The 14,485-nt window shown below is 45.0% G+C and overlaps 1 protein-coding gene across 1 annotated transcript in view; it reads left to right on the top strand.

The window, feature by feature from the left end:
* GXYLT2 (glucoside xylosyltransferase 2) overlaps positions 1-14,485 on the top strand; it is a 39,260-nt gene that overhangs the window by 14,588 nt on the left and 10,187 nt on the right. The window contains exons 2-4 of the mRNA XM_060271352.1: positions 2,812-3,004; positions 3,333-3,464; positions 8,524-8,775. Of these exons, the coding sequence (XP_060127335.1) occupies positions 2,812-3,004; positions 3,333-3,464; positions 8,524-8,775 (577 nt within the window). The remainder of the gene's footprint in view (positions 1-2,811; positions 3,005-3,332; positions 3,465-8,523; positions 8,776-14,485) is intronic.

The following is a 14,485-nucleotide window of genomic DNA, read 5'->3' on the forward strand; positions in this document are numbered from 1 at the left end:
TCGATTGTAGCACGCAGGGGCGAGCTATATCAAAGCTTTCATTTTCTGTGTACAGCTTGATTTAATGATGCAATTAAGAGTAAGAATAGGAGAAGTAGGCAAAAAGCAGTGCCATAAGAAAGGGGAAGGAGCACAATCCATGCAAGCAGCCAATTATGCACTTTAATAATTCAGCGGGTTTTGCACTAATTGGCTGGAAAGTAAATACTATTTGCATAAGTGCAGTGTGCCATTATTTATCCACTGCAAGAAATTGAGCTTTAATTAAGACAAAAGCCCGTGGACTTTTCAGCAATTAATGAAATATATTGCGTTCTTGAACCAGTCAGGTACCAAACGCTTGTGTCCCTTAAGGCGCGAGAAGATTTATGTTGCAATACAGAGCAGCAGCTATTGCATGCAGACTTCATTTTAGTTTCGGTGGGGGGGAGAGAAGGGGGGGGGATCCATTCCGCTTACAAATGAAGTACCCTAGTTGCAGGACTGTTTATATCCTTGCACCAAGGGAGCCATGATTCTGTGTTGAGAATAAATTGTTCAGATGGATGACGTTGTTTTGCATAACATAGTTTCAGAGAGCATGATCGCTCTTTGCAGTTCCACGTAATTTTGAATTTTGGAGAAAATGGTGGTGTGGAGCAGGAGGGAGCATTTGTAAGTAGCAGAGAGGTGACAGAGAGGGTATGAGGGAGGGGGGAAGTGTGATAGAAAGCCATGGAAGAAGTAGCTATGCTGGGCATATTAGAAACCCTGTCTTCTGAACACTGAGGCCTTCGGTTTACATTCACTTTGTTTTAGGGGTAGTTTCTTAAGAGTTCCCACATTCTCTTTTTGTACATTGCATCTCTTCTTTCTTCCCCTCTTGCCCACTTACAGGCTGCTCCCATTACAGGGATGGTTTTATCTCAGCTGCTCAGTCATTTGTCACATCTTGTTATTCACGAGTAAACGATGGGTAGCTAATCTGTGGAGCGAGCAAGTACAGTAGTAATTTTGAGAGCTAGGCAGTTGGCAGAATGAGGATTGGAGTGAACAAATGACTACTATTTAGGCATAGGGAATCAAATACAGTGGTGCCTCGCAAGACGAAATTAATTCATTCCGCAAGTCGCTTCGTCTTGCGATAATTTCGTCTCGCGAAGTGCGGATTGGCGCGGCGAAAACAAAAAAACCACAAAAAAATCCGTCTTGCAAAGCGCGGCCATAGAAAATTTCATCTTGCGAGTCACCAAACACATCGCAAAATGCTTTCGTCTTGCAAGTTTTTCGTTGCGCAAGGCATTCGTTTTGCGAGGTACCACTGTAAGTAGGATGCAAGTCAGAAAGGTTCCATTGGGAGTAAGCATGGACCAATGGTACCAAATAGTATGGGAAACAGTCATATTAGAAAAACTAACCAATAAACTGAAACTGACACAGGGACAAATGGAAGAAGAAGAAGAGGAGGAGGAGGAGTTTGGATTTGATATCCCGCTTTATCACTACCCGAAGGAGTCTCAAAGGGCTAACATTCTCCTTTCCCATCCTCCTCCACAACAAACACTCTGTGAGGTGAGTGGGGCTGAGAGACTTCAGAGAAGTGTGACTAGCCCAAGGTCACCCAGCAGCTGCATGTGGAGGAGCGGAGACGCGAACCCAGTTCCCCAGATTACGAGTCTACCGCTCTTAACCACTACACCACACTGACTCTCAGGTGAAGGCGCTTTCACCCTGGTATGGCTCCTTTTTTTCACGTATCACAGCCCAACAAGACAATGACAAGAATCCACCAACAGCATACAAATCCCACTCACATATGAAAACACAGTTCACCACAGCCAATCACAAACAAACAACCACACCCTAGGCCCACCCCAACCTCTCTCACCACCAAAGGAACACAAGCGAATAGCAAAGAGAACCTGCACAAGCGACGCTGACACAAAACCCCACACATACATTAAGTAAAATAGAAACATCGCCACTCGACCCCACCCCCACCCACCATGGCCCCCTCCACCTCTTCCCCCCTTTTCTTCCTAATGTAACACTAATGTCTCAACAAATGAAACTGATCTGTAGAAAATGTAACTTGAAAAAGGAGGCATTGCACAAACTTTTGTAAACCAATAAATCTTTAATAAAAAATACGTTCTTTTTTTTAAAAAGAAAGGTTCCAGTGTTTTTGTGTTACGTCCTCCTCCTCCTCTCATGGTTGCAGGAGTCACTCAGCAAAGAGCTCCGGAAATTCACTCCAAAATCTCCTAGAAACTTGTGCCTGCACGTTTGCAAGCGTATCTCTGCAATCAGAAAGGGCTGCTGACCAGATGTGAGAGTCCATTCAACATTTGGCACTGGTGACGACGCTTCCTGTAACATTTGAAGCCACTCAGACTCTTACTTGACAGCCAGAGTTACATTTCTGAATTTGCTATTTGAACCTGAAACTAAAACCAAGCTATACATAAGGAAACAATTGTGACGATGGGAGGTAATAAAGGAAAGCTTTAGGCACCTTAAAACTGCTTAGGTAACATGATTAAAATTACCCTGGCAAGCTCTTTGGATCCAGTCTAAGATCACAACTGCCTTGGAAAGTGGTGGACACTCCTTCCTTCCTTGGATGTTTTTAAGCAGAGGTTGGGTGGCCCTCGGTCATGGATACTTTAGTTGAGATTCCTGCATTGCAGGGGGTTGGACTAGATGAGCCTCGGGGTCCCTTCCAACTCTACAGTTCCCTGATTCTTTTCATATTTATAGTATTTTGCTTATTTAATATAAAACCTCCAAAGATGATGATTTTTGTCTCACTTTAAATGTATATATTTTTAGGAGACCAAAGGACCAGAAGCATTCTGCAGCCTCGCTCTCATCTCCACAGTGGATGCATCTTGCGGTTGTAGCATGTGGCGACCGGCTGGAAGAAACTCTCGTCATGCTGAAATCAGCAGTTCTCTTTAGCTACAGGAAACTCAGATTTCACATCTTTGCTGAGGATTCCCTGAAACCCCAATTTGAGAGGAAAGTGAGTCCCCTGCACTATTTTCTTTCTTTCTTTCTTTCTCTCTCTCTCTCTCTCTCTCTCTCTCTCTCTCTCTCTCTCTCTCTCTTTAAAGAAACACCAACCAAATCTAGATCTTTGATTATAAGCTTGCAGATTCACTTGGAAATGCTCTGACAGCCACAAGTTAATGAGCGGATAAACTCTCTTTCTAGTAGTAAGCCCTCAATAGAGCTCTGCCTGAGTAAGAGCTTTGTTTTAATTTGTTTGACTTTGTAGAGCAATAGCATTTCCCACAAAAACAGCCTCCCAGGAATTCTAATCCCCTCACTTTCCTCCTTGTGCTTTTCAGCTACAGGAATGGCCCCCTTCGTACACAAAGAAGTTTGAATATAATGTCTACCCAATCGCCTTTTCAGTGGGAAATGCTCAGGAATGGAAAAAATTATTCAAGCCATGCGCTGCCCAGCGGCTCTTTCTCCCGGTAAGGCACTTGGGGGGGAAGTTCACCACCCTGGCCCCACTTACCTAGGAGTAAGCCACATCAAATTCAGTGGGACTATCTTCTGAGTAGACGTGCTGAGGACTGCAGCCTGAGGTAGCTGAACCCAAGAAACTGCATTGGCCTTAGAAATGTTGAGAAATGTCCCTCGCGCACAAATTGAAACGGTCTGTTTGCTTGCGGACCTGTCAAACAGCTCCTCCTATCCTACCCGTCTTTCCAAAAGCCCAACAAGGTGCCAGTCTCAGTGATGTTTTGTTTTATGTTGGGGAGCACTTTAAAAGCCCCCCTTCTTAAGGCCCTTGCAGGTGAGGGTTTTGCTCCAATCCAAACCCCCATCCAAGCCTGCTGCGAGTGACCGGTGCCTCCTTCCCAGTTAACGCTTATTTGTGCTCAGTGTTCAGGTTTTTAACATCATGGCCCTAGCACACACCTGCTGTTTACTGGTTCATGCAGAGAAGCAGACAGCAGGCAAGACTGAGGCGCTTTCAGCTGTAGCAGGGCTGGGTCAGAGGGTGACAAGCAAGCTGGCAGTAGCCAAAAGACCACCTCCTTCCCATACTTGCAAGGGTTCCATATATGGGCAAACTCAAAAAAACTCAGACCCAGGGGATTCTGAAGCTCGTGTCAGGTCCCCGGGGATGCTCTTGCAAGATCTCACAGGACCTTCTGAGATCTTGCGGGAGCATCCCAGACTTGGCATGTTGAGAGGGCCTTGCTTGCCAAGCAAGGTGGAGAGCTTAAAAGCTCCTCTTTTTTACACTGAGTTTTTTTGGAGCAAAAAGAACTTTTAAGCTCTCCGCTTTCCTTGCATTTAATTTGCAGTTTTTTCAGTCAGCGGCCCTCAACCATGTACAATTGAAATTGCGCAAGTTAAATGTGCATAAGGCATGATCGCACTGTATTTTCGGGAGCCACCCTATATTTTTGTGATTGAATTTTTAATTGCAAGTTTCGAAACTGCCTTTTAAATTGTGGAAACCTGCCCTGGTCCCTCAGGGCGAAATAGTTGTAACAATAGCTAGTCTGTAACAGTGCTAGCCTGATGTAAAGATCTGGGATCACACATCATAGGAACCGGAGCCAAGACTTAAGGCTAAGTGGCAAGGACCTAGGCCAGAGAGCACATAACCCAGGCTGTTCTTTCCTCCAGCACTGATCTAAAACCTACTGTGATCTGAAACACTCTGTTGTTGAACAAAGCACTGCTGTGCTTCTGAGGCCATGCACTCCAGCAAGATTGGCATGACCCCTGCTGTCCCTGGGATTGATGTGCGGCGAATATTTGACACCTAGAAAAATGTTGTACAGTGTGTTCAGAGTATGCATTTGGAAGCTTCCAGTTGGAGCAGAAGTTTCTGTCTTCTTCCTCTCTTTAATCCATCTGAGCCGGCTTCTTAGCCCCATGTGCACACATCAAGGCAAAACAAAGATGAGTAAAGGCGAAACAGCATTCTTTTAATCTGGCCAGTTCTGATGTTGCTGCTTGCTACACTTATTTGGACTTGCCTTGTCCAGCTTTGCTCTGCTGCTGAGTTTCTTTGGGCCTTCTTTTTTTAAAAAAAATATGTATGGAAAACAGATGCTCCACCACTGAGCTACAACTCTTCCGCACAGCCTTAAGTTTAACCTAAAACTATTGTGACAAACCTGCAAATTCTCTACCTTGCTAGCAGGCAGATGCTCCAACTTCTCATTAGGCATAGCAAGCACGCAGCAGCAGCAACAGCAGCAGTTTTACATGTGATTCCTGCCCAAGCATACAAAGAACATCATGAAGTTATTAACTAACTTCCTCACTGCAAAACCTGGAACTGGAGCCTTATCAAGAAACACCACCTGGGAAGACTTGTAGACAGCACCGGTCGTTCCCAGGATGTATCTCAAGAGAACCAGCTGGCTCATATGTACTATAGAGAGCAAAAAGGTCCCAGAATGTTGGCATTCTGCAACCAGAGATGTTTTCTTCGAAGAACCGCAGCATCAAATTACAGTTTCAGCCCATGTCCTTGCTGCTTGCTGCTTGTTCCCTAGTTTTGAAATAATAGTGTTAGTTGCCAGTCAATAAAAAGCACAGTTTGTTTCTCTCCCCTCCTCCATTCCTCCAGTATACTGTAATAAGTACCGTGTGTTCTCTGACAGACATAATATGTTATTTTCTCACAACATAGCCCTTATTTTGGAGTTCTTCAAGTGGCAACCCTATCACCAGCCCATAGCTATCATATGTAAAGATGGGAGCAAGTTTTGGTCATGTCTGCCTTTTAAGCAACAAATAGTTCTCTGTCACAGACTGGTTGCCAGTGCGTGGAGTTAAAAGGGGGGGGGGTGTCCTCTGCTTATAGCAGCTTTGTGACAGGGGAAATATGCTTTCTTCTATCCCCACAGCACTGCAACAGGGCAAGTCACAGCTACTGACCATCTCCCATCATAAATCTGCTAAAGGCGTATAAGAACTTACCCTCTGACCAGGAGCCAGGAACCCGTGTCACAGGACTGTTTTAATTTTAGCAAAACCTAATTATCTCAGAGTTTCTTAGCTCTTGCTTGGCCAAATCTTTGATTAACTGGATCTCATCCAAGGAAGAGTTGGTCCATTCTAGGAGGAGTTTCCCTTAATAAACCCATGCTAAAACACCTTTCCCTAGATTGCCAAGCCTTAAAGTTCATCCAACGATATTTGGCTAGCCTCAAATGTTGGTGCATTTAAAACAGGGCAGGGAATGGTGATACTGTATTGGGAGAGGCCATGATAAATGGCAGTCGTGACTTTGCTAGAAGTTTTCTAGATTCTGCTGCAACAATACATATGTGTTGGAGAGACTGGAAAGAATATGTGCAAAATTATGAAGGTGCGGGGAAAGCTGTGAAAGAAGCGCAATTTGTAGTCATAATTGTGCGGCAGAGGTGACATCATTGTCATAAGTGGAGTAAAGCACATTGTCTTAATTGAAGCTTTTCAATTACAGTGTCTCCTGTATAGAACGCTAACTTACTCTACCAGTTGTGGAGCATGTGCCGCAGATCAAAAACAAAGCCAAAGATAAAGCAAAGTTTTAAAAAAAACTAAAAATGCCTCTCCATAACCATTAAATAGGCTGGAATATTTTCTCCAGAATTATTTATTGATGCATTCCAATATGCTATATCAGGGGTGTCCAACCAGTGGATCGCGATCCTGGTAAATCGCTGGCTGATCCTGGTAAATCGCTGGATCCTTATCGTGTACAAAAAGCTATGGAGAAAAGCTTAAAAACTCTGTGCAATCTTCCCCACCCCCACCCCCCCAAAAAACTCAACCACTCTGGGCACTTCTCTCCTAAAAAAAGCTCAGCAACTCTGGGCAATCCACCTACCCTACACATGCTCCTCCTCCCTCCAATGACTATGGTTAGGTCACTGCCTATTTTTTCATACTGGGAGTAGATTGCAGTCTCTTGGGAGTTGGACCTGCCTGGTCTATATCTTCCAATAAAACAGATATTAATTTTATTTAAGAGCCAAAGTACTGATTACTTTTTTTTTGTTTATTCCAACCCTTTTCTCTCTGCCCAGCCCCCACTTTCATGCTTGGAAGCTTTGGGCAATAATATCTTGAGCACCTAATTGCAGAAGTGGAAAATTGCTCTTATTAAATTTGAAATTCAAATACTGAGACCTCAAGGGTAATCTAATGACAATCAAGGCTTTTCCTCTGCTGAATATGTCCCATGAGTGTCAAAGTAAATGCGGCCACACACTTTGAGACATGCTATTTTTATACCAATTTAAAAGCGCACGGGTTTGTGATATGTCACATTCTCTTCTTCCAAGGTGGTATACATGGTACATCCACTCTCCCCATTGCAGGTCTGGGGAAGAGTGGGAGACTTCCCCAATGCATTGCATAGAGTGGGAATTTCAACCACGGTTTCTTCCCACACCTGAGGCATTCTGCTGGCCATCGAATAAGAGTTTTGTGGGAAAGAAGGCAAAAAAAGGGAGGGATTTTCTGCATCCTTAGAAGTGAAGGAAAGTAAGATGGGGACGGGACTACTGTGCTGCTTTTGAAGAAATATTGAAACCTACCTACACAAGTGGGGTTTTTTAATAATGCAATTACTGAAATTATGAATGGATACGTACAGAACCAAGTGTCCACAAGAGGGCACACTGTGAACAAGAATCAACAGCCTGATTGTTATTATCCCTTTCGATATATCCAGGTAACTCGTGCATCAATCTTATCTCTCATTTCCAGCACTTCGAAAGTTACTTTGAAAACCCACTGCCAGTCAGAGTAGACAGAGCTGGGTAGATGGACCAGAGTTCTGAATATGTTCAAATGATTATCTTTTTTTTGCTAATTCTACATTCAGACCACACAGTGGATTCTGGCCATTCAGCAAAGTTCTTATTCAGAGTAATTCATGTGATCAGGCAAGCGATGGCAATTATCAGGAGGGCAGCCTGAAAATATGAAAATTATCATATTGTGCCTCTCCACAGGGTGGTCTTTTCCTTGCCTGAAATGAGGACCACCATTTCATTTCATAACCCACTGTCCAGCTAAGCTGTTACCTGTTACCCCATCCTCTCTCAGTACAAACTTAAACTAGTCTTGTCCTTTTAGTAAAACATGTTTTGTTGTTTATATTGATTTTGTTGCTCTGAAGCTTCATGATGTGATGTGAGATTTACTTTTATTATTTCCTGTTAGTTGTTTTTAAAACCAAACTATAAGGCAGAAATGCTTCAAATGAAAACCAAGAAACGTTCCCTGTGGCAAACCCCTCATTCCATCAGCTTCTCATGCTCCCTAATTCTCTTGAGCGCCAGAACATAGTAGTTGGCTCAGTTCACCCAGTTGACCCTGAGGAGCTTATTTATATTGAATGTCTCTATACCGAGCAGGAATTTGGATCAAAATGGTATGTTCTTTTTTGTCTTGCATGTATACACAGAGTGAATGAGTTCTTGGCCTGTAATCTGTCTTCTTTGGCCTTCCTGACTTTGATGTGTATTTGTTTTTCCCTACACCCTTTACCTTCCAACCCCAAAGACCATTTTAAAAGATGTAGATTCCCTTCTGTATGTGGACACAGATGTCCTATTTTTGCGACCCATTGATGACATCTGGGGCTTCCTGAGAGCATTCAATTCCACCCAGCTGGCTGCCATGGCTCCAGAACACGAAATACCAAAGATTGGCTGGTACAGTCGGTTTGCTCGCCACCCATATTACGGAGTGACTGGGGTAAATTCTGGAGTCATGCTGATGAATTTAACCCGTATTAGGAATGCCCAGTTCAAGGTAAGAATGGCTTTTGATTTTGTTTCAGGGGCGTAGCCAGGATGAAAATCAGGGGGGCAAGGGGCGGGGGCAAGGGGAGGGGGAGGGGCCACAGCGGGGCAAGGAAAGCTCCCATCTCCCTTGCCAGCTTTCCCTCCTCCCGCCCCGGCGATCGCGACTCCCTCCTCCCTCGCCTCGAACGGCAGGGGCGAGGGGGCGCCAGGATCAGCCCGAAATTGGGCTGCTCCGACTCCCTCCTCCCCCTCCTTGAACGGCAGGGGCGAGGGGGAGCCAGGATCAGCCCGAAATCAGGCTGCTCCGATCCCCTCCTCCCCCTCTGCAATCGCCGGGGCAGGTGGAGGGAAAGCCCCAGAGCCGTGCAAAGCGGTTGCCTGGCTTTCCCTCCGCCCGCCCCACAGCCAGCCGGCTAGAAGGGACGTCTCCCTTCTCCCTTGCTGGCTGTGGGGCGGGCGGAGGGAAAGCCAGACAAACGCTTTGCGCGGCTCTGGGGCTTTCCCTCCACCCGCCCCACAGCTAGCCAGGGAGAAGGGAGACGGCACCGGGCAGCCAGCAGGGCAGGCTGGCCAGCGGCCCTGCTTCTAGGGGGGGCAATTGCCCCCTCCTGCCCCCCTGCCTACGCCCATGTTTTGTTTGTTTGTTTTGTTTCGGAAACACTTTTCTCTCCCACCTCAGCTGGGGATTGGTTTCCACTCCTGCGTGTATAAAACTTCCTCATGGTTTTATATACAGTGGTACCTCGGTTTATGAACACAATTGGTTCCAGAAGTCTGTTCATAAACTGAAGCGTTCATAAACTGAAGCAAACTTTCCCATTGAAAGTAATGGAAAGTGAATTAATCCGTTCCAGATGGGTCCGCGGTGTTCATAAACCGAAAATTCGTAAACTAAGGTGTTCGTAAACCGAGGTTCCACTGTAAATGATTTCCCACAGACTGAAAAACTAGCTTGGACTGTTGTTTTCCGAGGAATGTGCCTTGACTGACAGAATCAGTCCACTGGCTTCTCAAATTGGCCCAGAGTAGCATAGCCAAATGATAGTTAACTCGAGAGGCTTGTCACTGTAGGTCTTCAAATGCTGTCACACTGAGGACATCATTTTGTCACTACTGCTGGTGCATTTCACATCTTCCCTTCCACCGGATTAAGAATGGGCAGTATCCAATTAAATCGTTGCGTGCGTGGTGAGCGCGCCACCGAAATTCCTCTCCGTCTGCTCCCTTCTGCACCTCACCCTCCAAATCTAATCCAGGGTTCCCCAAACCTCTGGGGCAGTTTTGGGCACAGTGCAGTGGGAGAGGGAGGAAGTCACAGTCTTTGAAGTCATTCCATGTGTGCAATGATTTAATTGCATACAACTGCATATTCTTCAGGCAATGTTCCTGCCAATTATTGAGTACCATCATCTCAGAGGACTTCTGGTTTCATTCATGGATGCAAATCTTCCCCCAAAAGATTGTATAACCTTCAGATGAGACCTTAGTACTGGGGATCATAGGAACCTGCTGTTTGTCCATCCGGATCAACTAGGGAACAGACTCCCTTGGAAAAGTAATGGACTCTCCTTCCTTGGAGGTTTTAAAGCATAGGTTGGGTGGCCATCTGTCAAGGCAGCTTTAGCTGAGATTCCTGCATTGCAGGGGCTTTAACTAGATGACCCTTCCAACTTTACACTTCTAAGTGCAGTATTTGCTCAGACTGGCAGTGACATTTCATAACACCCCCTGTTAGGGTTGCCAAACTCAATAGAGGACAGGACTTCTGTGCCTTTAATTGCCCTGCTCTCTTTTGAGTCTGGAAACCTTAAAGAGAAACCAGCAGACCCTTTGCTTGGAAATTAAACAAAGGGTCTGCCGGTTTCTCTTTAAGGTTTCCAGACTCAAAAGAGAGCAGGGCAATTAAAGGCACAGAAGACCTGTCCACTATTGAGTCTGGCAACCCTACCCCCTGTTCAGTTCTTTCAACTGGAGATGCGAGATTGAATCTAGCCCTTCATGAAAAGTACATGTTTTGCCACTGAGCTATGGCATCTTCCTGTAAAAGTGTTAAAGCTACAGTAAAATAGCAGAGCTGCTCTGGAGGCTTTTTCCAGCACCCAGTACGGACCACCAGCTGACCCTCTCTGGCTTTGAGCCACCTTTCTTCTCTTGTTGTTGTTTAGTCGTTTAGTCGTGTCCGACTCTTCGTGACCCCATGGACCATAGCACGCCAGGCACTCCTGTCTTGCACTGCCTCCCGCAGTTTGGTCAAACTCATGTTCGTAGCTTCGAGAACACTGTCCAACCATCTTGTCCTCTGCCGTCCCCTTCTCCTAGTGCCCTCAATCTTTCCCAACATCAGGGTCTTTTCCAAGGATTCTTCTCTTCTCATGAGGTGGCCAAAGTATTGGAGCCTCAGCTTCACGATCTGTCCTTCCAGGGAGCACTCAGGGCTGATTTCCTTAAGAATGGATAGGTTTGATCTTCTAGCAGTCCATGGGACTCTCAAGAGTCTCCTCCAGCACCATAATTCAAAAGCATCAATTCTTCAGCGATCAGCCTTCTTTATGGTCCAGCTCTCACTTCCATACATCACTACTGGGAAAACCATAGCTTTAACTATACGGACCTTTGTCGGCAAGGTGATGTCTCTGCTTTTTAAGATGCTGTCTAGGTTTGTCATTGCTTTTCTCACAAGAAGCAGGCGTCTTTTAATTTCGTGACTGCTGTCACCATCTGCAGTGATCAAGGAGCCCAAGAAAGTAAAATCTCTCACTGCCTCCATTTCTTCCCCTTCTATTTGCCAGGAGGTGATGGGACCGGTGGCCATGATCTTGGTTTTTTTGATGTTGAGCTTCAGACCATATTTTGCGCTCTCCTCTTTCACCCTCATTAAAAGGTTCTTTAATTCCTCCTCGCTTTCTGCCATCAAGGTTGTGTCATCTGCATATCTGAGGTTGTTGATATTTCTTCCGGCAATCTTAATTCCGGCTTGAGATTCATCTAGTCCAGCCTTTCGCATGATGAATTCTGCATATAAGTTAAATAAGCAGGGAGACAATATACAACCTTGTCGTACTCCTTTCCCAATTTTGAACCAATCAGTTGTTCCATATCCAGTTCTAACTGTAGCTTCTTGTCCCACATAGAGATTTCTCAGGAGACAGATGAGGTTATCAGGCACTCCCATTTCTTTAAGAACTTGCCATAGTTTGCTGTGGTCGACACAGTCAAAGGCTTTTGCATAGTCAATGAAGCAGAAGTAGACGTTTTTCTGGAACTCTCTAGCTTTCTCCATAATCCAGCGCATGTTTGCTATTTGGTCTCTGGTTCCTCTGCCCTTTCGAAATCCAGCTTGCACTTCTGGGAGTTCTCGGTCCACATACTGCCTAAGCCTGCCTTGTAGAATTTTGAGCATAACCTTGCTAACGTGTGAAATGAGCGCAATTGTGCGGTAGTTGGAGCATTCTTTGGCACTGCCCTTCTTTGGAATTGGGATGTAGACTGATCTTCTCCAATCCTCTGGCCATTGCTGAGTTTTCCAAACTTGCTGGCATATTGGGTGTAGCACCTTAACAGCATCATCTTTTAAAATTTTAAATAGTTCAGCTGGAATATCATCACTTCCACTGGCCTTGTTATTAGCAGTGCTTTCTAAGGCCCATTTGACTTCACTCTCCAAGATGTCTGGCTCAAGGTCAGCAACCACACTACCTGGGGTGTACGAGACCTCCATATCTTTCTGGTATAATTCCTCTGTGTATTCTTGCCACCTCTTCTTGATGTCTTCTGCTTCTGTTAGGTCCTTACCACTTTTGTCCTTGATTATGGTAATCTTTGTACGAAATGTTCCTTTCATATCTCCAATTTTCTTGAACAGATCTCTGGTTTTCCCCATTCTATTGTTTTCCTATATTTCTTTGCATTGCTCATTTAAGAAGACCCTCTTGTCTCTCCTTGCTGTTTTTTGGAAATCTGCATTCAGTTTCCTGTATCTTTCCCTATCTCCCTTGCATTTTGCTTGCCTCCTCTCCTCCGCTATTTGTAAGGCCTCGTTGGACAGCCATTTTGCTTTCTTGCATTTCCTTTTCCTTGGGATGGTTTTCGTTGCTGCCCCCTGTATAATGTTACGAGCCTCCATCCATAGTTCTTCAGGCACTCTGTCCACCAAATCTAAATCCTTAAACCTGTTCCTCACTTCCACTGTGTATTCATAAGGGATTTGATTCAGATTGTATCTTACTGGCCCAGTGGTTTTTCCTACTTTCTTCAGTTTAAGCTGGAATTTTGCTATAAGAAGCTGATGATCTGAGTTACAGTCAGCTCCAGGTCTTGTTTTTGCTGACTGTATAGAGCTTCTCCATCTTTGGCTGCAGAGAATATAATCAATCTGATTTCGATGCTGCCCATTTGGTGATATCCATGTGTAGAGTCGTCTCTTGTGTTGTTGGAAGAGAGTGTTTGTGATGACCAGCTTGTTCTCTTGACAGAACTCTATTAGCCTTTGCCCTGCTTCATTTTGAACTCCAAGGCCAAACTTGCCAGTTATTCCTTTTATCTCTTGATTCCCTACTTTAGCATTCCAATCCCCTGTACTGAGAAGAACATCCTTCTTTGGTGTCATTTCTAGAAGGTGTTGTAGGTCTTCATAGAATTGGTCAATTTCACTTTCTTCAGCACCGGTAGTTGGTGCATAAACTTGGATTACTGTGATGTTAAAAGGTCTGCCTTGGATTCGTATCGAGATCATTCTGTCATTTTTGAGATTGCATCCCATTACAGCTTTTGCCACTCTTTTGTTGACTATGAGGGCCACTCCATTTCTTCTACAGGATTCTTGCCCACAGTAGTAGATATGATAGTCACCCGAACTGAATTCGCCCATTCCCTTCCATTTTAGTTCACTGATGCCCAGGATGTCGATATTTATTCTTGTCATCTCATTTTTGACCACATCCAGCTTACCTCCATCCATGGTTCTTACATTCCAGGTTCCTATGCAATATTTTTCTTTACAGCATCGGACTTTCCTTTCCCTTCCAGGCATATCCGCAACTGAGCGTCCTTTCGGCTTTGGCCCAGCCGCTTCATCAGCTCTGAATCTACTTGTACTTGTTCTCCGCTCTTCCTCAGTAGCATGTTGGACGCCTTCCGACCTGAGGGGCTCATCTTCCAGCGTCATAACTTTTATATGCCTGTTGTCTTTGTCCATGGAGTTTTCTTGGCAGGGATACTGGAGTGGCTTGCCAGTTCCTTCTCCAGGTGGATCACGTTTAGTCAAAACTCTCCACTATGACCTGTCCATCTTGGGTGGCCCTGCATGGCATAGCTCATAGCTTCTCTGAGTTATTCAAGCCCCTTCGCCACGACAAGGCATTGATCCATGAAGGGGAAAACTTTCTTCTCTATGAAATGGTAAAGTAAAAGGAAGGGCTCATGTGAATGTTGACATAATAAGAGTGAGCAAGTGTTCAAGCTATGTTGCTTCACGTTTTCTTTAATTGCATGCATGTAAATCATGATACCACTTGGGGCACAGAAAAAGGAGGATAGAACCCATGCTTCTGAGCGCTTTTGGATTTGATGGCCTTTCAGGGTCAGCCAAATGAATGGTCAGTTGAGGATACAGAATCACCTTATCTGAAGGTAGAGCTTGCATGCTGGCAGTCGACACGGTTCCCCTTCGCTGGCTCCCTGTTCCGGCATGCAGAGCAGTTCTTCCTTTCTGTTCTGTT

This window comes from Zootoca vivipara, chromosome 2 (assembly GCF_963506605.1).
Source record: "Zootoca vivipara chromosome 2, rZooViv1.1, whole genome shotgun sequence".
Lineage (NCBI taxonomy): Eukaryota > Metazoa > Chordata > Lepidosauria > Squamata > Lacertidae > Zootoca > Zootoca vivipara.